Source organism: Sturnira hondurensis, unplaced genomic scaffold (assembly GCF_014824575.4).
Source record: "Sturnira hondurensis isolate 20B ecotype Veracruz unplaced genomic scaffold, ASM1482457v3 Scaffold0006474, whole genome shotgun sequence".
NCBI classification, from domain to species: Eukaryota; Metazoa; Chordata; class Mammalia; order Chiroptera; family Phyllostomidae; genus Sturnira; species Sturnira hondurensis.
Window position 1 is genome coordinate 648,626 of NW_028079105.1, and position 22,810 is coordinate 671,435.

General features: G+C 41.8%; 1 protein-coding gene across 1 annotated transcript in view; it reads left to right on the forward strand.

Annotated features, from left to right (window-relative positions):
• The first annotated feature begins 1,637 nt into the window (after positions 1 to 1,637).
• DECR1 (2,4-dienoyl-CoA reductase 1) overlaps positions 1,638 to 22,810 on the forward strand; it is a 32,002-nt gene continuing 10,829 nt past the window's right edge. Inside the window, 5 exon segments of the mRNA XM_037049339.1 lie at positions 1,638 to 1,790; positions 14,758 to 14,960; positions 17,503 to 17,560; positions 17,680 to 17,766; positions 18,950 to 19,097. Coding sequence (XP_036905234.1) covers positions 1,740 to 1,790; positions 14,758 to 14,960; positions 17,503 to 17,560; positions 17,680 to 17,766; positions 18,950 to 19,097 — 547 coding nt within the window. The 5' untranslated portion in view covers positions 1,638 to 1,739.

Here is a 22,810-nt window from a genome sequence, read left to right on the forward strand (position 1 = left end):
CTAAAATATATATGGAGATGCATAGGTTGAGAATAATCAAAGCAAGTTTGAAGAACAAAGCTGAAGTACTAACACTACAAGATAATGAAATGTATTATACAGTTACAGCTTTAAGTCTGTTCTATTGTCACAGAATAGAAAATGGGCAAATGGATCAAAATAGAAAGACCCAAAAGAGACCCACACATATAAGCAATTTAATTTTCAAAAGTAATGATACATACTGAGCAATGATGGAAAGGTTGTTTTTCCAGTAAGGATCCTGGGGATATTGGTAAACACTGCAGAAGAAATGAAGACTGACTCTATAGCTCACACACATACAAAAAACAAACAAAAAAACTTCCATATGGATCGTAGATCTAAATATGAATGTAAAATAAACATTTTAAAAGAAAACATAATCAAGAAATAAGTACATTTTTCTTAAACAGAACACACACAAAAAGCATGTCCTGGACAGCAGAATTCCTAAATTTCACTGATGTAATGGGCCCAGAACAATTAGCAGAGATTGGTTTGTTGCTTTTCTGGAGGATACACACGCTCACAGGGCCTTCAATACACTTGTAGACTCTTATGAACCCAACCTGTAGGAGAATACAAATGGCAAGAGGGGTTTCAAGTCCTGTACCCAAGCTAAAACCAAGTCCTGTACCCAAGCTAAAACCAGATGTCTCTGTAGGAGACATCAAAACAGCACCCTGTTGCCATATGTTCGCGAGGTAGTCTTTCTGGTAAGTCAGCCAGCCAACTGCTCTGCTAACTAACTGCCTGCTAAGCAAGCTAGCACCAAGAAATAGACAAGAGCTACACAAGGTAACTATGCTATTCACTTAGCTTTTGTTGAATGCGGGGTCACTCAAAGTAGAACATGTATTAATAGCCTACTTACACACTAACAATCTAAGAGACATAAATGGGTGTGGACACACACAGCAGTTTATGGGGAAAAATGAACCCGGGTTCCAGTCTCAGTCAGCAGGTCTGGGAGACAGCATGATGGACCAGGGAGCTGTCAGCGTCTTGCAAGAAAGGACTTCCAGAGCCAGCAGTGCAGAGCCCCTGGAGGCTGATGCCAAGGGAGATCAGCTTGGCGTGGAGAGGCACTCTGGTGTGTGGAGCTCAGTTGTTTCATCAGTGGCCTGAAGCCTATACTCTTGAAAGTGGTGTACTCCATCATTTTGAGTTTTTTGATAAAGGCCTTGGCATTCCTCATGGCAAGTGGGGAATTTCCCCAGGAGCCTATTTATGGGTGGTTCCGCTTTGTAGACCAGGATATTTTGGACACGTGTGCTGATATCTTGGGTGCCAGATGTGTCTAACATGACTTAGGTAGTTTCCCTTTTGAATGAAAGTGTCATAACTGACTGGCAGCCATCTTGATCGACGAAAGAGAGAGAGAGAGAGAGAGAGAGAGAAGGAACCTCTGAGAGCGTAGCCCTGAAGCGTCCAGCTCAGAGTAGTGGGCGCAGATATCCAGCAGCCAGGCCCACTAAGGATCCTAATACCCGCCCCAGCAGGCTCCTAGTCACGCCCAGCCTACGCCCACCCCTCCCCCGCTGTCTCACCGCCACCGCCCCCCGCCCCCCGCCACCCCCTACGGCCGCCCAGCCCTACTCCTACTTCGCAGAGGCGCTCCAACTCTTCCCCCTGATGTCAGATACGGTTCCAGCCGCGGTCACGCGCTAGCCAAGCCGGGTAGCTGCAGGCTTTTTGTGTCGCGTCCTGCTTCCTCCATGGCGCTGTTGGGCAGGGTTTTCTTGGCTCAGGGTCACTGTCCTTGGCGGGTAAGGAGGAGCTGCGGGGCCAGCTTAGGTCCCACCGAGCACCTTGCTTCTGCCCGCCTGGGGGAGGCTTCCGGGGCGCTGGGCGACGGGAATCCTTTGCGCGGGGTGGGTCGCACAGGCAGTTCTCAGCGTCGTCACGCTCCTAGTCCTGTGCTGACTGGGTCAAAGAGGACCCTGCGCATGCAGCCTTGTGACAGGCTAGGAACAGGGCCGGTCGCACTGGCCTTACGTGTGGTCCTTTTTATAAGGGAAACTTCATGTACTGTCTGTGGGATTACCCATTAATACAAATAAATTCACATAAAAAGAGAAAGAAGGAATAGAAAACCGCTGTCCAGACGCTCCGTCTGGAGGTGGTGCTCACGTGTACCCACTCCCCACACACTACCTCAGCATCCAGCCAGGAAAAGAGTGTGCACAATAGCCCTTCCCCAACTAAAAAAAAAAAAATTCCAATAGTCTCAACTAAACCAAGAAGCACCCGTTTCGATAGCCAGGTCCAAAAAATAAGTTCTGCGAACTGTGAGAACACTTGACAGTTTTGATAAGGTGGGTGCCCTGGTGTTCTTTTCTTGAAAACCATGGAAAAATTCCAAATAACGTAAATACAAGGATATGGTAAGTCTATCAAGTAACAAAACTTTCTTTTAAAAAGTCAGGTTTGCTCAAGGCTGTGGTTTTGCTGATAATATTTCCTTTTCCTGTGAAGATTTAGGTTATAGGTCGTTGTTGGAAAAACTAATGGTTTCTCGGTTTCTGTTTCCTTCTCACAGGCCTTTCTCATTTCAATTCCACAACAGCCCTGAGGTAGAAAAGTCTCCAGAATCTTTTAGAGCACAAATCATTAGGATTATGGTAATAAGGCCACAGATCTTCTAATACCATTAGATAGATAGTAGAGGTTGAGAGAGAGAAAATGAACACATTTAAAATTTAATTTCAATCGGACAATTTTGAAATTACTTTAAGAAAAATTTTGAGGATGGGGGTTTGGTGGCAGAGAGACCCTACTGCTGTGGGTGGTGGGTCCCCCCAGTGTTTGAATTACCAGAAGACAAGTCTACATATCTGTGAAGCAGCAGGATTTTGTGTGCAAATACATTTTGTGTTATACAGTTAAGACCCCTCATGTTTACTTTGTTGCACATCCTATTTAAGAAGTGGCATGTTAAATTGTGTGATTAGCTAAAAAAACATTTATTCAGAACTTGGGTGAGGAGTTTGAGCTCTCTAATTTTTGTAATTTTTACAGACTTTTCATTAGTGAATGGGACAGTTCCTCATTCTGTTTGACTGGGGACTGTCCTTTTCTGCAATGGAGCATCCATAGTGTCTCCGCTAGGTACCCCTTTTATTTCCAGATGATTCCAGTTGTGCATCATGTCTATTGTGCTGCCCTGGCAGTGGTCTGGGCATTGAAAAGAATGCAGGCATGGCACAGAAGGTGGCTTCTAGCAACTGGACAACATTAATCTGGAGGTAGTCATTGGAGGCTTACTGTATGCATGGACTATGTGAGTTGCTTTGGGAATACCAAGATGTGCATTTTTCAGAGTCACCCTTTGAAAAATAATATTGTCCATTGTATAGTCTTTACCAAGCTGACATTTCTATATTACAGATAAGGCACAGATTGCAAAGTACTTGTTATGGGCATTTGAGTCAGGGTAAATTTGATCTGAAAAATATTCATTTTGACCTAAACCAACAGGTAGTTAGAAACTCTTAAAGAATGGATAAGGGCCTGGCCGGTGTGACTCAGTGGCTGAGTGCTGGCAGAATTAAAGTGTCGCTGGTTCCATTCCCAGTCTAGGGCACATGCCTGGGTTGTGTGCTAGGTCCCCAGTATAGGGAGCATGAGAGGCAACCACACATTGGTGTTTCCCTCTCTTTCTCCCTACCTTCCCCTCTCTAAAAAATAAATACATAAAATCTTTAAAAAATGGATATGGTAATATTCCATTGTCTTTATAAATGTAGCTCATACTTTCTTGTGGAATAGAGAGTAATGACATTGATTCTATGCTAATTTTCTTCTTGCTATAATATTGTTTTCCTTTATACCCTTTCTTTTTAAAAAAGATTTTATTTTATTTTTTATTTCTAGACAGAGGAGAAGGGAGGGAGAAAAAGAGGGAGACAAATATCAATATATGTATGCCTCTTGTGCAACCCCCACTGGGGATCTGGCCTGCAACACAGGCATGTTCCCTGACTGGGAATCAAACCAGCAACCCTTTGTTTTGCAGGCCGGTGCTCAATCCACTGAGCCACACCAGCCAGGGCATATCCTTTCTATGTGTGTGCTTGCATATATGATTTGATTTCGTTAACTTTTAAATGAAAAATTTACCCACATATTGAACATTCAACAGTACAAAAGCATAGGCAGTGACAATACTCTTAAGTTCCTCTCCTGAGAGATTACCACTATGAATAATAGTTTCTTGTGGTCCTTGCAACAACTTCTGTGTATATATCAAACATATGCATGACGATACCTTCATATAAAAAGACTAAACAAGTGGAGCATTTTCCTTAACACAATTTCTTCTACAAATATTTGTTGAATGAATGAGTAAGCAATATAGATGTAGCAATGTTTACATTAAGCATGTGAGCTCTAGCTTTTAATACATACACAGTATTTTGTTATATGGATGTGCACTGATTGATTGGTTTCATCACCTAAGGAAATGCAGATTTATTTCTGTTTTTCTGTCACAAACAATGCTTTTGGGGGGCTATTTTGGGTTCCTTTGGGTTCCTTTTGGGTCCCCTAGAAGGATAGGGGTTAGCTCTTTCTTAAATGTTTTGTAAAATTCTCCTGTGAAACCATCTAGTCCAGGGCTTTTGTGTGCTGGGAGTTTTTTGATTACTGCTTCAATTTCACTACCTGTTATCACTCTGTTGAGACTTTGTGCTTCTTTTTCATTCAGTCTTGGGAGATAATATTTTTCTAGAAATTTATCCATTTCACTCTGGTTTTCAATTTTTGGGGCATAGAGTTGCTTGTGATACTTTCTTACAATCCTTTGTATTTCTGTGCTATCAGTTGTAATCTCTCCTTTTTCATTTCTGATTTTGTTTGTTTGGGTCCTCGCTCTTTTTTTCTTGATGAGTCTGCTAAAGGCTTGTGATTTTTTTTATCTTTTCAAAGAACGAGCTCCTGGATTTATTTATTTATTTATACTTATAACTGTTCTTTTATTCTCTATGTTGTTTAATTCTTCTGTGATCTTTGTTATTTCCTTCCTTTTACTTGCTCTTGGCTTTGTTTGTTGTTGTTCCTCCAGTTATTGAAGATGTAGGGTTAGGTTGTTTATTTGAAATGTTTCAATCTTTTTCAGGTAGACCTGTATTGCTATTTACTTCCCTCTCAGGACGGCCTTTGCTGTATCCCATAGGTTTTGGACTGTTGTGTGTTCATTTTCATTTGTTTCCAGATACTTTTTTATTTCTTCCTTGTTGTCATTCTTGACCCATTCATGTTTAATAGCATTCTATTCAATGTCCATGAATTTGAGTGTTTTTGTGTTTTTTCCTTGAGGTTGATAAAGTTTCTAGTTTCTAGTTTCAGACCCTTGCGGTGAGAGAAAATTCTTGATATGATTTCAATTGTATTGAATTTGTTGAGACTTGTTTTGTGTCCTATTATGTGGTCTATCTTTGAAAATGTTCATGTGCATTGGGGGAGAATGTTTATTTTACTTCTTTGGGATGAAAGGTTCTACATTTATCATCTAAGTCCGTGTGGTCTAGTTTCTAGTTTCATGCCCTTGTGGTCCAAGAAAATGCTTGATATGTTTTCAATTTTCTTGAATTTGTCGAGGCTTGTTTTGTGTCCTGTCATGTGATCTGTCTTTGAAAATGTTCCATGTGCATTTGAAAGAATGTGTATTTTGCTTCTTTGGGTAGAAAGGTTTGATATACGTTAAGTCCATTTGATCTAATGCATCATTCAATGCCACGATATCCTTATTGATAATTTGTTTGGAAGATCTATCTATTGTTTACAGTGGGGTGTTAAACTCCCCTATGGTAAGTATGTTGCTGTCTATATCTTTCTTGAAGTCCTCCAAGACTTTCCTTATATATTTGGGTGCTCCTATGTTGGGTGCATATACATTTATGTTTATGTCTTCTCGATTCATTCTTCCCTTGAGTATTATGAAGTGTCCTTTGGGTCTCTTTTTATGGCTTTTGAAATCTGTTTTGTCTGATATGAATATTGCTACTCTGGCTTTCTTTTCCTGTATGTTTGCTTATAATATTTTTTTCTAACCCTTCACTTACAGTCTGGGTAGGTCTTTTGTTCTGAGGTGGGTCTCTTATAGGTAGCACGTGTGTGGGTCATGTCTTCTTATCCATTCAGGTACCCTATGTGTTTTGACTGGGGCATTTAATCCATTTACACAAGCTTATTGTTGATAGGTACTTATTCATTTTTACACTTTTGTGCCTGTGTTCCTCTGCCTCTCACTCTTTTTTCTTCCTTTTCTTGAAAGTAGTTTCTTTAGCGTATCTTGCAGTGCTGGTTTGGTGAAGGTTTATCCTTTCAGCCTTCTTTTGTCTAGGAAACTCCTTATTTTTCCTTCCATTTTAATTGAGAGCCTTACTGGGTTGCAGGTGTTTGTTTTTCATTATTGGTATATTTCTTGCCATTTTCTCCTGACTTGCAGGGTTTCTGTTGCAAAATCAGTGACTAGCCTAACTGGAGCTCCTTTGTGTGTTACTTCTTGTTTCTCCCTTGCTGCTTTTAAGATTCTCTCGTTGTCTTTAAAACTTGGTATTTTAACTATGATGTGTCTTGCAGTAGGCCTCTTTGGGTTCATCTTGATTGGGACCCTCTGTGTTTCCTGAACTTAGGTGGGTTTTCCTCTCTCCAAGTTCAGAAAGCTTTCTGTCAGTATTTTTTCAAACAGGGTTTCTATACCTTGCTCCTTTTCTTCCCCTTCTGACACTCCTGTGATTCAAATGTTGTTACATTTCATGCTTTTTTTTTTTTGCAGTTCCTTTCTTATTTTTTGAGCCTTTTTAATGTAGCTGCTCTGCCTGTGTATTTCTACTTTGTCTTCCAGCTCACTAATTTGGTCCTGTGCTTCATCCAGCCTGTCTGTAGTTCCTTCTAGTGTGCTTTTTATTTCAGAAATTGTATTCTTTATTTCTTTCTGGTTCTTGTTTACAGTTTCTGTTTTTTCATACTGTTGTAGTTCTCATTCAGTTTTTTGTAATGTTCTGTGGGTTCCTTGAGCATCCTTATAACCATCCTTTTGAATTCTCTGTCTGATAGTTCGATTGCCTCCATTTTGTTTGCCTCTTTTAGTGGGGAGTCTTCCATTCTTTTTGATTGTAGGTTCTTTCTTTGTCTTCCCATTTTAAGTGACTCTTTTGTTTCTTTCTGCAACTCCCAATAATCTGCTTTGCTTTTCTCTCTCTTCATAGGGTTAACTTCTGTGGTAGGAGTTCTGTGGGGCTCAGTGGTGCTGTCTCTTTGATCTCCTTGTCTGTATGTTCTTGGGTTGCCCTTTTTCCTGTTTGAGTGGGCTTTCTTGTTGTATTTGGGTTTTACCCATTGGTGGCTCTTTTATTGGTCAGTTCTCTCTTCTAATGGGTTTACTGGTGTTGACAACTCCCACCTTATCTTGTATGTGGTCTGGGGCAAGATGAAGATGGAATGGATTATGACAGTGGTAGAACATTCTATGGGATTTAAAGTACCAACATGTTGAGAACAGATAGGAGGGGCTTTGAAGAAGTACAGCAATAACTGATATTTTATCCAACTAGCCACTTTTTTAAAGGTGAAAAAGAACTAAGACTCTTGGTGAAAGAGAAAAAGAATGTGAGCTGACTCCAGAAAGCAGAGTGCTTATGCTTGGTTAGATGGTGAGATATACTGAGAGTTAAGGGATAGAAACTTGGCTTAGTGTGCAAGGAATGAAGTTAACCACAATGGTAATAAAGCTCAAGAAGATAGTAAAATGGACCAAGACCAGAGAAGGGTGCTGTGTGGGAATGGGAACAACAATAATATGTAAAGATACAGATGATCTGAATAAAAAGAATAAAACGTCAAAGACCAAGAGTAGGATATTATAAGAATATGAGTGAAGGAAGAGAAATTAAAATGCAATCTAAAAGGTAGAACAAAGAAAACCAGCACTGGCTGGTGTGGCTCAGTGGATTGAGGACGGGCCTGGGAAGCAAAGGGTCTCGGGTTCGATTCCCAGTCAGGGCACATGCCTGGGTTGCAAGCCAGGTCCCCAGTAGGGGACACATGAGAGGCAACCACACATTGATGTTTCTCTCCCACTCTTTCTCCTTCCCTTCCCCTCTCTCTAAAAATAAATAAATAAAATATTTTTTTTAAAAAAGAAAACCAGTCAAACAATGAAACCAAGCAAACAAAACAAAGAAAACTACACAGAAAGAAGGGAAATAAAAAATAATGAAAAATAATAACAATAACAAGAAAGTAAAAATAAATTAAAAACATAAAATAAAATGCAAGCTCTTTAAGATAGCAAAGTGAATTTTGTTTCAGTTGTTGGTGTTAGCCTTCTGAGCTCTCTCTGGATCTCTCTGATCCTTTCACAGTTGGAGGTCTCATTGACTTACACTTTGAAAAAAAAAGAAAAAGGAAAAACAGCTTCCTGCTAACTTTAAACCCACCAATTGGGTTCTGCTTGTCTTCTTGGATGCTGCAGTCAGAGGGGTCTGAGATCCATTTTTTTCCTTTCCTGTAACTCTGCATTGGGAGCTTGGTCTGGGTTCCAATATTCTCAGGTGTCCATCCTCCAGCTCAAGCCCCCAGAGTGCTACACAGCTCCCACTGTCCATATACATCAGGCCAGCACCTTTAATCCACCTCCTTGTGCCACACTTGATTAGTCCCTGAGGTGCACTGAGTGGGAGCAACTCTCACCCCTCTTCCCTTTTGCTGGTCTGGGTGTTGTGCACATGCAAAGTTTTCAGGACAGTTTTCTTCCCCTATTAAAAATTAAGGGGGAAGTTTTCTTCCCCTATTAAATTAAGTCTCTCCGGGGATTGCTACCCCTCTGAGCCCCGGCTGCCTGACTTTGATCAGTCTGTGAGGTGCCTTGATTTGGAACAAATTGCACCCCTCCTCCTCCCTCTTCACTGGCCTGGCCAGAGGAGTGCGACAGTTCCTTAAACAGGGGCTGAGAGCCTTTTTTTGAGCAAATTCCCCTTGTTTGCACCAGCCATTCTTCACAAGCACCTGGCTTTTCACACAGCCCAGCTCTGACCAGTCCTGAGACTGTCTGGGTTAGGGTCCATCATGGCCCAACACTTCTCCCATCTCTAGGCCTCACATGGCTCCCCAATTTCTCTGGTACTGTCCCAGCTGGCAACCATAGTCCCAGCAGAGGAACGCTGCCTCTGTGTGTCTTCCACTGTGTTTTTATCTCCCCAGTGACTTCAAGCATCAAGATCTCTCCTGGTGTTGGACTGGCTTTTCTGCTCTGGGAGTGGAGGGAGCTGTGAAGTTAAAATCGCTGATCCAGCTCTCCTCCAAAGTTCCTGCTGCAGCCACCTTCCCTGGCACCAGCCATGGTCCCAGGGATGTTACTGTCCCTGTGCAACCTCTTTACCATCTGTTTTTCAACATCCTCTGCAGTCTTTGGCTTCCAAACTTCATATAAGCTGGAATCCCTCAGGCTGTTCATCCTGTTCTTCAGAAGATCATCTAGATGTCCCAGTTGGGTGCATGAGCAAGTGGATTCAGCTCCCACCTACTTTCCTGCCATTTTTGAGCCTTTTATTCTTTTTTTGATGTGATTGTAAACAGAGTTGCTATTTTAATTTCATTTTCATCCTAATGCATGTCTTTGAACATAACTTCTTCCCCCTCTCAAGTATGTGAGGACATCTGCAAAATCCCCCAATGTGGAGTCACTAGCTTAAAGGGTATTTTTAAAAATATATTTTATTGATTATGCTATTACAATAGTCCCGTTTCCCCCCTTCACTTCTCTCTTCCCTGCACATCCCTTCCCACCCACATTCCTCCCATTTAATTCATGTCCATTGGTCATACATATAAGTTCTTTGACTTCTACATTTCCCACACTATTCTTGCCCTCCCCCTATCTATTTTCTACCTACCATCTATGCTACTTATTCTCCATACCTTCTCCCCATCTCTCCTCCTCCCACTCCCCTGTTGCTAATCTTCCATGTGATCTCCATTTCTCTGGTTCTGTTCCTGTCCTAGTTGTTTGCTTACTTTGCTTTTGTTTTTGTTTTAGGTGTGGTTCTTAATAATTGTGAGTTTGCTGTCATTTTACTGGACATGTTTTTTATCTTCTCTTTCTTAGGTAAAGCCTTTTAACATTTCATATAATAAAGGGCTTGGTGATAATGAATTCCTTTCACTTGATCTTATCTGAGAAGCACTTTTTCTGCCCTTCCATTCTAAATGAAAGCTTTGCTGGATAGAGCAGTCTTGGATGTAGGTCTTTGGATTTCATGACTTGGAATACTTCTTTCCAGCCCTTTCTTCCCTGCAAGGTCTCTTTTGAGAAATCAGCTGACAGTCTTATGGAAACTCCTTTGTAGGTAACTGTTTTCTTTTCTCTTGCTGCTCCTAAGATTCTCTCCTTATTTTTAGTCTTAGGTAATGTAATTATGATGTGCCTTGGTGTGTTCCTCCTTGGGTCAAACTTCTTTGGGACTCACTGAGCTTCCTGGACTTCCTGGAAGTCTATTTCCTTTGCCAGATTGGGGAAGTTCTCCTTCACTATTTGTTCAAGTAACTTTTCCACTTGTTGCTCTTCCTCTTCCCCTTCTGGTACCCCTATAGTTCGGATGTTGGAACATTTAAAGATGTCCTGAAGGTTTCTAAGCCTCTTCTCATTTTTTAAAATTCTTGTTTGTTCATTCTTTAATGGTTGGATGTTTCTTTCTTCCTTCTGGTCCACTCCATTGATTTGAGTCCCAGTTTCCTTCCCATCACTATTGGTTCCCTGTGCATTTTCTTCATTTCACTTAGCATAGCCTTCATTTTTTCATATAATTTGTGACCAAGTTCAACCAATTCTGTGAGCATCCTGATCACCAGTGCATTTGAACTGTGCATCTGATAGGCTGGCTATCTATTTGGTCGCCTAGTTTTATTTGCTGTGGAGCTTTGATCTGTTCTTCTGTTTAGGCTATTTTTTTGTCTTGTTGCGCCTGTTACATATGATGGGCGGAACCTTAGGTGTTCACCAGGGCCATGCAACCCCTTCGCTTGTTTGTGATGCTGTATGTGGGGGCGGGGTCCGAGAGGGAACATTGGTGCTTGCTCTTCTCTCTGTCAGATCTCAGTCCCCTCTGCTGCTTCTCCCATACAAACTGGGCCTTTCTGGTGCTGATTCTTGTGTGGGTGGTCTTGTGTAGGTTATAGGACCCTGTGGGTCTCTCCAACAAACTCTCCTGTGAGGCTGGGAGTCTCTCCCGGAACCTCAACCCCCCACAGGTGTTTTCAATAGATGTTTTGAGGCTTTATTTCCTTGCTCTGGGAACCTGGATTGCGTGGTCTGTCTTGCTCCCCAGTTTCGCCTGGTTTATCTGCGTGAATGTGGGACCATCTGGTCAGCCAGCCATCTTGTGCACAGTGCCAAGCTTCACAATTGCTGCCTTGGTGGGTCTGCCTGTTGCCTCCTTGTGCCCAGGGTCCGCCCGCTGCTGTCTTGTGCGCTCAGGATGCCTTGCATACCTTGTGCCACCACTTTTTGTGTCGCAATCCCTCTCTGCCCAGCCGCCTGACTCCACCCTTTCTACCAGTCTGGATGAATGTGTCTATCTTTTAATTCCTTGATTGTCTGACTTCCATACTGTTCACTTTTCTGTCAGTTCTGGTTGTTTTGTTTCTAAATTGTTGTCCTTATTTTGGTTGTATGAGGAAGCACGGCGTGTCTACCTATGCCTCCATCTTGACCAGAAGTCCCAGAATCACGATCTTCTTGCAGCAGCTCTCTATTTCTGGGTCTAGGGTGTGCTATTTTCATTCTCCATGTAGCCATCCAGGGTCCATGTGCCATACTGCACTGGATCATAGTGTCCCAGAGGCTGGAGCCCAGTGAGGCATGCCTCCCAGCGTGGGACCCTGCCTCCAGGAGTGGTCTTCCAACCATATGGAGACTAAGCCCCTGGTGGGCATGGCATCTGCCTGGTCTCACAAGTGTTCCCATCTGTGCAGGAAGCAAGGGCCAAGACCCAGAGCATCCAAGCACACCTGTAATCAAAAATTCCGAGCCAAAGTGCCACAAATCAAGAGCCAAGAGCCTGCATCAAGTTCTAAAGCAAGATAGCCTATGGCCAAGAGCCAAAAGCAAGCCCAGAGCGTGAGCTTCTCCCCATCTCCTGTCTGAAAAGTCCTCTCTCCTGGAATCTCATGGGCTCCAGAAGCCAGGGGGAGTGCCCACCTTTCCAGCCAATGAGGGCCAATGTTGGCTATATTTGCCTTTGCTCCTCCTCCTACAAAGCTGCTAGCAAGGAGTCTTCTTTGGCAGCCCCTCCCTGTTGGGAAGACATGAGCTAAATTCTCAGAGTTAGTAGGCTGGTTCCTTTACAGTTGATGGCTGCCTTTGTTATACAATGTGCCTTAAGCACTGTGCCTTCTGCTCCTCTCTGCCTTGAAGAAGACATGGGGCTTTTAATCTGCAGCCTCTGCAACTCTCCCCACCCCTCCCTTTCCTGGCAAAAGGGGAGCAATATTATACCAGATTTGGGGGTCCCCTGTCTGAGTTGAGGTTCCTTGCTTTCCAAGGATCTTTGCTCTGATGTGCCCCATTACAATATCATAAGCATTTTCTTGTATAGTTTCCTGTTGATGAACAGTCTTATTCTAAACCAATGACTAGTTTCTAATAGTTTTCTTAGGGTAAATTTTTAGATATCCTGGATCAACAGTGGTGGCCCACTTGGCTTGCGAGAAGACTCAAGCAGGAGATATCACATTCCTTTGGTGTGATTAATGAATGCAGTAGGAGCTCGGGGAGTGGACAGGGGTGGCATATAAGGTAATTGGATATGGCCCATGTTGTAATCTTGATTCTGCAACGCTGGCAATTTGTTTAACTTTCTGGGCCCTTCCTGTACAATGGGTAAAAATAATGCCTACTTCATGGGGTGGGAAATATTAGTCAGGTGGATATCTAATCCTGACACATGGTAACCACTTAATGAGTGCTGCCTCTTTATTGTTTGTTATTGTGCTCAACATATAAAGTTTGCTTTTATAATAAAACGTGAGAGAATGACAGTGGTTTTCACAAATAATACGAGAGTATAAGCTGTAAAGTATAAGACATGGCAACACAAATATTTTTTGTTCAAAATGGTTTGATTTCCCCTCCCCCACTTTAAATATAACAAAAATAATTTATCCAAATTTATCACCCAGAAGGCAACATGGGAAGGGACTTTTGACTTAATAAATCTTATACAGAACTTTTTATGATCTTCTTCAGTGATTCAATCACAGTATGTGATTTTCATCCAACATATTTTTGTTAAAAGGCAAATATGTTTTATGTTACTTTTTTAAAATTAAATTTCAGTAAATCATCTACAAATAATGCTAGCATTTGTGCAGTGCTAAGTATGTGCTAAGCAGTGTTGTAGGTATTTTATTTATACCAACTCATGAAATCCTCAAAGTGTTCTGTGGGGAAGTTTCTGTTACTGTCTCCATTTATAGAAGCTGAAGAACAGAGAAGTTAAATAATTTGCTGAAGGTTATATTGTTACCTAACAAAGGGGTCCGAGGGGGGGACGACAATACTTGACCTACCCAGGGACTATATACTGATATCTATTGGGCTCTTCTGTCCGACGCCAATTCAAAAGACATCTCTCAATGCCAGAGATTTGTGAAAAGGAAACAAAATGTTTATTTAATGCTATTCAGGCCTAGTGCCTTCATTAAAATATTAAAGTCTTTAAGGGTATACACCTACACACACCCACACTCAGCACTCCCTTCTCTCACTGTCCCAACGAGCACACGTCTGTTTTTCAGGTCGCTGGCACGTGAGCTGTGTCGCCTGTCCAGGCAGGATCTCCAAGTAATCCAAAGTCATGCGGCACCTTCCACTGGCAAGAGTTCTTTGTACCAAGTTCCAGTCAAAGTCTCTCCTGCTTTCCAGGCCACTCGGCCAAAGGGAACACCCCAAAGCCTCAAAGGATCTCCATTCTGGCAAAGCTGTGTGGTCTTCCCTTTCACCTGGCCAAGAGGGGGTCTGCACTCTGCTGAAACCATGTGGCTCCCTCTCCTAATGGCTACAGGGGTCTACATCTTTCCAAAACAGCATGGCTCTCCCCCTCACCTGGCCAAGAGGGAGTCCTCACTCTGCTAAAGCCACATGCCTCTCCCACAGGCCCTCTCTCTGAGCATCAGCCCCCAGTTACATGCTGGGTAGCCACCACTCACTTCTCCCTCGCCCAAAACTTGGCCACAGCTATTTAACATATCTATGAAACCAGTTAAAGGTTATAGAGATGTTAAATGACCATTCCAGAGGTTAGCTGCAAAACCGTTGCTATGCAAAACAGCTCTCAGTGGCCCTGCTCCATTCTTCCCTTCCCTCAACAGACACCTGGGTGGGGTGAGGACATCTTAATAATATTTCCTCCAATATTCCTATACACTTTGAGTTCCGGACACCATTCCAAATCTTTTTTGGGCTCCCCCTTGGCTGCACCCTGTATTAATATGACAGGACAAAAAATTCTGTGCTATGTTATCTTGCTCCAAAGCCCAGGCTTTTAGACATTCCACTGTATCACTTAACATCTCAATAAAAAACATAATAATTGATTAAGTACAATACCATGATGTTTACTGGAATTTGTGTTAATCTAAGAATTTAAATAACATTAAAAATAAGTTTTTAAAAAATTTGTCTCTTGTGGAAATGCATGTGTGCAAATCTCAATTCATTTTTTTCTCTCTTAGTTTTTCAGTCATGGAACAAAAATATTATATCAAAACAGTAACACTTTCCAGTCTAAATTCTTTCCAGCTGTTCAAAGAGTGATGCTACCACCTAACAGTTTTCAGGGAAAAGTGGCTTGCATTACTGGGGGAGGCACTGGCCTTGGAAGAGGAATGACCAGTCTCCTCTCCAGCCTCAGTGCACGTTGTGTGATAGCTAGCCGGTGAGTCCCTTGACAAGTTGCCTGGAGAGAGCCTGTTAGAAGATGGGTTTGTGCCTCAAGATTGAAAACACATTGCCAAGCCGAGTTGTTTAACTTGCATCTTAATCTTCTATGAATATCCTTCGGATTATTTAAGTAAATTTCCTTTGGAAAACTTGTTATAGCTTGTGATAATAGAAATAATGATTATGGAATGGTTAATAAGTACATTTCCCAAACGCAGTGATAGAATTTATTTTCTGTACAGGAAAATGAAGTTAAAAAGTACTACATTGAGGTTGTTTTGTTTTCAGTGGTAGCAGTTATAACTATTCAGTAGACAGCTATGTATAAGGATAGTGGATATAATCCTTCCATTTTCTATAAGATGGGTAGATATTTTGAAACATCCATGGATGTGTAGGAAGGATGAGACCATATGGAAGGAATTCTTACTGAGGCAGATCCTCGTCCCTATAACTGTAAGTCTAGAGCTTCAGAGACTGGTCAAAAATCTACCCCTTCTATTTTGAATAGTGTAAACATTTTAAGTGGGTAAGTAGTAATCTGATTGACAGTCACTGTGTAATTTATAAGGAACCAAAGAAATTTCCTTTATTTCCTTTAGTGCAAATTGGCCAGACCATTTTTTTGTTTTTATGTTGTAGTATTTTCAAGTGTTAAAATATTTTTGTAATATTATATAATTTATACTCATGGTTTACATTTTATGATTCTTTAAAGAATTTAAGGTTCTGAATCCATATGCAATGAGGTCTGTCCAGAAAAAGTCCAACCATTGTTAATATAATGAGAGTGGTTTGTGCAACATCCATGTAACCTGGCAGCCATGGAGAGTGGACTAAAGTGCACATGCATGAACAATGATGACTTCATTCTACTTGTCAGTGGGGGTGGTTGATGCCATTGAGTGAGTATGTGTACAGTGTGGCCAAGGCATTCAACATGACTGAGCAATTAGAGCAATGAGTCTGCATCAAATTTTGCATTAAGCTTGAATGTTTTTCTGCAGAAACTATTCAGATGATTCAGAAACCTTTTGGGGACTATGGAATGAGTGCAGTGCAAATTAAAGTGTGGAACAAATGCTTCAAATATGGCTGAGAATCTGTTGAAAGTGATCCAGATTCTGGAAGTACTGCAACAAACAGAACACCTGGGAATATTGAATGTGTACAGGCTGCAAGCAGGGATCAGCAACTGAAAGTGCAGGAACCAGAAGCTGATCTGGGGATTACAAAAACTACTGTCTCTGAGATTTTGATGCAGGATCTTGGGGTGAAACGTGTCATATTAAAATTCCTTCAGCAGTTTTTGCTACCAGAGCAAAAGGTACTTGTGCTGCCATTGCTAATGACTTGATTCAGACTGCTACCAATGAACCAGGTTTCCTCAAGAACGTCATAGCCAGAGATGAATCATGCATGGGTCAATGGCTATGATCTGGAGACAAAGGCCTAGTTGATCCAATGAAAGTTGTCTGGTTTTCCACACCTGGAGAAGGTGTGGCAAAGTCACAGCAAGATTAAGACCATGTTAATTGGTTTTTGATTGGGAAGGTGTAGTCTATCACAAGTACACTCCTCCAGGCCAAACAACTAATAAGTAGTGCTACCTCTATGTTTTTCATCAGTTGAGAGATGCAATATGATGGAGGCAGCTACAGCTATGGGCAATTGGTGATTGGCTGCTTCATCATGATGATGCCCCTGCTCATACATCACATTGTGTACAGAGCTTTTTTGCAAAACATCATATCACCCAGGTGACTCAGTCCTCCACCCCCAGCCCAGATTTGATGCCCTGTGACTTCTGGTTTTTCCCAAACCTAAAATCACCTTTGAAAGGAAAGAGATTTCTGACTGTCAACGAGATTCAGGGAAATACAATGGGACAGCTGATGGCAATTCCAAAAAATCCAAAAAAGATATTGCAGAGTGTTTTGAACAGTGAAGTGAAAGAGACATGGAGAACTCTGTGAGGGCTCAAGGTGTCTACTTTGAAGGGGACTGAGGTGAGATTGTCCTATGTACAATGTTTCTTGTATCTTGTATCTTCAATAAATGTCTCTATATTTTCATATTGCACTACTGGATACTTTCTGGACAGGCCCCATAATGCATTTATATAAATAAATTTGGTGTAAAATCTATTACCACAGATTTTATGCACAGCATAGATTTTTATATAGTATAATATAAGCTTTCATTATACTATGAATGTGTTTTCTTTCTAAAGCAGGCTTGGGGACAGATATAAATGATTGTAATTAAGGAAAAAATTTGAATCTATGAATAGATATAAAATAAATTACTTAAATGTAAATAATTCAATACATTAGTTTCATAAAAATAGTTTGAATCAAACTTTAAAAAAATGCATTCATTCAAAGTGATTTATTTGTAGCTTTTGTATTTTCTCAAACATGCCATCTCTTTCAGCTATAAATTCTTTTTGTTTTTTTTTTAATTTATAGAGTTGAAAGAGAAATATATCACATTATCTCAAAACTCATGCAAAAATACCATGTGTTTATTTATAGAAAGTTTGATGTTTTGAAAGCCACTGCAGAACAAGTTTCTTCTCAAGCTGGAAATAAGGTACATTAAAAACAGTTATTTAGTTCAAATTTAGGAGTGATAACATAAATAATCTACTCATGGTTTTGTTTTTGGAAGTCTGGAAAATGTAGGATTGCTTTGTCTTTGTTACTTTGCAGGTTCATGCGATTCAGTGTGATATGCAGGATCCTGACATGGTACAAAACATGGTGTCAGAATTGATCAGACTCACAGGCCACCCCGACGTGAGTTGTGGTGATGAGGCCCTGGTACTGGTACTGCCCATTGAGATCATTGTAATGCTGTGTGAAGCGCCTGTCTTGTTCCATCAAGAAGCCAGCTCTGCTTAAAGCAGGGATCAGATTAGAACAGACAGCTGCTCCATGGCCCTTCAGGAAGGGCCAACTGCAGAAAATATTAACTGCATACTTAACAAATGCAGAAAATAACTGGATTTCACTTTATTTAATAAGATTGTGAACTAGAACAAGAGTTATCCAAGAGCACAGTATCTAGCTTAAAGGATTCATCCTCTTCACCTTTCCTAATAACCTTGACCATCTCTGTAGGTGAGAATAACACAAACAATGAACCTACAAGAAGGTCCAGGTTTCTCCTTTTAAGACCTGCTATATACATGGACATAGTGCTGTCAGATGGTGCCCCATCCAACATAGTGCTGTTGGATGGAACCCAACCTAGGTTGTTAGGTTCACATATTGGGAGGAAGACATTTCCTCCAGTAATTTCAAAGAAAGCTCCCTTTTTTCTTTGTTAAAAATATATCCAGACAGGAGCCCTGGCTGGCGTAGCTCAGTGGATTGAGCGCGGGCCTGCGAACCAGACAATCGCGGTTCGATTCCCAGTCAGGGCACATACCTGGGTTGCAGGCTGGTTCCTTGCAGGCTAACTACCAGCAGGGGACGCACAAAAGGCAACCATACATTGATGTTTCTCTCCCTCTCTCCTTCCCCTCTAAAGATAAATAAATAAATAAAATCTTTAAAATATATATATATATATCCCGACAGCAATAATATTGACTTTGCTGTAGAGCTAAGCGGGATCTTTATTGATAGTGAAGAAACAGGTCATCAGCCCAGAGTTTCATTGGGTGACTTATGCCAAAATTAAAGGCATTTTAACTGAGATTCCTTGAAATAATGTATAGGCACATGTTAAATGTTTCATCTGTATTTATGTTCTTAATAATAGACTCTATCTTGATTTTGACAAAGAATTAGGTAGGATTCTGAAATTTGGTAAAATAACAGGAGATATTTACAGGCTCAAATCTCATGGTGATTCATAGCAGACTGTAGGTTTTATTTTGTTAGTTGAGTTAAAAGTTTTAGAAATTGAAGCCCTTGAGGAAGAATGTTCCTCCTCATCTACAAGTTTTTCTAACTCAATATATACTTCTATTAGATTGTGATAAACAACGCAGTAGGCAATTTTATTTCTCCTACTGAAAGACTGTCCCCTAATGCATGGAAGACCATCACTGACATAGTTCTGAATGGCACGGCCTTCGTGACCCTGGAAATTGGGAAGCAATTAATTAAAGCACAGAAGTGTAGGACTGTGTGTTTTTCCCTATTCCCTGGACCCCATTGTGTGCAGGTTCTGTGTGCAGCCCTAGGGTTCTGACAAAAGTCAGAGGGGCACTATCCACACTCTGACAATCATAGTCTCATAGAGAGGGAAGATCCTTCAGTCATTACTGTGGGACGACTTTCCTCGCAAGTCCCCCCACGTGCCACGGATGAGAGTAAACATGATAAGATATGATGTGCTCTGCTTGGGGAGGAGAGGTGGCCAGTTTCTCAGGGGTAAAGGGGCTTGAGCTGTGGCCAGTTCCTCAGGGGAAAAAGTCTTTGAGCCCCTTCCTCCAAGGGCTTTTATTGGGTTGTAATACACAGGAATACAGGGCAGCAAGGATCAAACAGTACATAACATTTCAAAGAAATCTGAGGGCTTAGCATGAGTCAGAGTCTGTCAGGAACAGAGTTTTAGGGTTTCCTGCTCGAACCCTTAACATATGAATGAAAGCACTCTTAGCAGAGCAGATTTCACAGGTTTATCATGAAGTCTTTGTGATGCCAGATTTTCCCCCAGGACACCTCTAGCAAGGCAAGGAGCTGCACTCCTCCCCACAGGTATTCAGGCTTAAGGGGATTAGAGCTAGGAAGCCTTTCTCCCAGAGAACATGGGGACTTGGGCTATCTCAAAGCCAGGGGGCGAGAGTCCATTGCTCTTTGTTGCAGCCCCCCAAGTCCTTCCATCATGGCCTCCCAAGTGATCAAATCTGGCTTAGCTTGCCCCCCACTGTGAGGGGTCTTACCTGTCATTGACTTCTGACCAAGCTTTGGGGAGAGGAAACTGAGGCAGCATTTGCTACCAGAGACAAGCTTTGTCTCCTGTGGCTCAAATTCCAAAGGTCATCACTTGCCCTTAGCCACAGAGGGTGGACTTACAATTCCTGAAACCAGGCAGAGTGGTCCACAACACATTACCATGTGCTGCGGTGAGATGTGATCACTATGTTTTGAAAACATTGGGATCCAGAGCAGGAGTGTCCAACTCTCCCTTGGATGACTGTCAGGTTGAGCTGGATTTTCAGAGGTGGTTGGAGTCAGGAGGGAGAGTGGTAGGAAATTGTGTGGGAGGCAGTCTAGGTATAATTGGGAATATTCCCAGTAGCATATTTGGTATTGATTCTGAAGGAAACTATTATTTTCTTAGGATCTGTAGAAGTTGTCTGATAAAGGATGTGTCTGGTTGGGAAGGTTACGGCAGTACTGTGGGGGGTGGCAAAGATGAGGGGACCAGTCAGGAATGGCTGCTTTCTTCTTGCATGTAGATGGATGGCTTGAGGAATAAGACAGGATGTTTAGAAGATAAAGCTTTACTGGTCAGGTGAGGGATTTTACATGGTGAGTCACCTGGGTGAGGAAGACCACAGGGAGGGTGAGGACATCCCTCCACATGGAGGGATGATCCGTTTATAGGGAGTTATGAGGAGGACATTTGTATTTAGTCCTGTGAACAAACTTCTTGGTAAAAGTCCATGTGTATGAGAAGTAGGAACAGGTGTACATGTGTATACTCATATAGCATACTTACTGATGCTCGTGCACCAGGCCCTGGTGGCACAGGAAGACAAGACACTGTCCCTGATCAGTGTTGAGGGGATTAAAGGAAAGGGGTATTTTCTCAGAGAGGTGAGGAGTATTTTGAGAAGTTTCAGAGGCAAGGGTCCTTATGTTCCCGGAAGGTCATCCTTAAAGGCTCAAGGAAGCCTGGGGCTAGCCAGCTTCCTTCCTCTGGGCAGCAGGGTTAGTTCTCAGAACAGCTTGGGGGTGTCAGGACAGACAGAAGGCACCGATCAGGCACCAGCTTTGTGTGAGTGCTGAGAACTCCTGCTCTTTATCTAGGCTGACACTGAAATTCAAACCCAGACCACTCATTCCCACCACACGAAGGGGATCTGACTTAGGCTGGAGTTTGACTGGTTTTTTTTTGTTTTTTGTTTTTGATTTTTCAGAAGGGGTGAGTGACAGAGAAGGGAGAGAGAAGCATGGGCTGACCCCTCTCTGTCCCTTCTGCCCTAGGACCTTGGTCTCTGTGTCTCTTCTCCCTCCATCGGACTTTCTCCACATCTCACTCATCTCTCTCTCCCTCTCTCTGCCAATTCTTCCCTGGTTTTCAGTTTCTCTCTCCATCTCTGTGTCTCATCACTGTCTTTCTAGTCTCACTGTTTCTCTTGTTTTTCCCTGGCCTATCCCTGTGACCCTGCTTTTTCTCTGACTCTTCCTTCTCTCATTATTGTCTTTCATTTTAACACAGAATTGGATCTATTTTTATTCCTCACATTGAATTAAAATTCTATGTGTGTCATTAAAAATATATTCACTAAGATTTTTCAAAGGATGGAAAACAGTTTATACTTTTTCAAGATTCCTGTTGACTATCAGTGCTGTGATCTGACAGCTTTTAAGGCTTGGTTCCACTGGTCCGTGGAGTTCAGCTCATGGTGTATGCTCCAGACCGGAGCAATAGCGAAGAAACTTGGCGTGGTGATGTCTGAAGTATGTCAGAGGCTGCAGGCTGTGGTGACCTGTGATCAGAAGCATGTGAGGTGGGGTCTGGCATCTAGGAAGGCAGGCAGGTGACATAGTAAGGGAGACAGGTGGGTGAGATAGCAAAGTAAGAGCACCAGCCACTGAAGGACAGATGCACACTGGCTGGGGCAGGACTTGGTGATGATGTGTACTCGAGTTGAGCCAGTGACAAAGGACCCAGGATCTGTGGCCTGAGCAGGAGCGGGGATATTGAGCAGGAGCAGGAGCAGGAGCAGGAGCAGGAGCAGGAGCAGGAGCAGGAGCAGGAGCAGGAGCAGGCCTGAGCAAGGCGGCATTAGGGATATAGTGAAAGTTTGTTTCTAAGGAGCATTGATGCAAAGTTAACAATATTCAACAAATAGAAATTTTGGAAACTTCTAAAGACATTAGCCACAAATGTTAACAGGTACATGACTGATTCTTTTTGGGAAAGGTATTGAAAATATCCTGCTGAGATCCATTCATTACTAGGATATCATGATTATATGTAAATATTAATAAATAGTATGGAAAAGAATAGCTAATCTTATTAAAGAACTGATACAACTTGAAATGAGGAAAGACTAATAGAGATTAATATGGGGTTTTAAGTCTAGTTACAAAGGTCATGGACAGGGTACATATTGAATTTTTCTATTAATCCATAAATCATTAGAGACAAAAGGTATTCCTTCCAAAATAATCACTCCAATAAGTCTAGTACTCACCTGGCACCATACATAGTTATTGCAGTATTATTGACTATATTCCCTATGCTACACTTTACATCCCTGTGACTGTTTTGTGACTACAAATCTATACTTCTTAATCCCTTCACCTTTTTTACCAAGTCTCTCAAACCTCCCTCCCCTCTGGCAACCCTTAATCTGTTCTCTCTGAGTCTCTTTCAGTTTTGTTTGTTTTGTTGTTTAGAGTCCATGTGTATGTGAAATCGTATGGTATTTTTCTTTTTCTGTCGGACTTGTTTCACTTGGCATAAAATGCTTTAAGTCAGCAATTTTCATCCAGTGTGCTGCAGGAATTTTTTAGTTCACAGGCCTGTGCTCAATCCACTGAGCTATACCAGCCAGGGCTTGGGATTTTTAAAAACACGTGATACCTGACCTTATCATCAAGGGCAATGACCTCTTTTCCTTTAGATTCTTAAATTTTTAAAAAATGACAA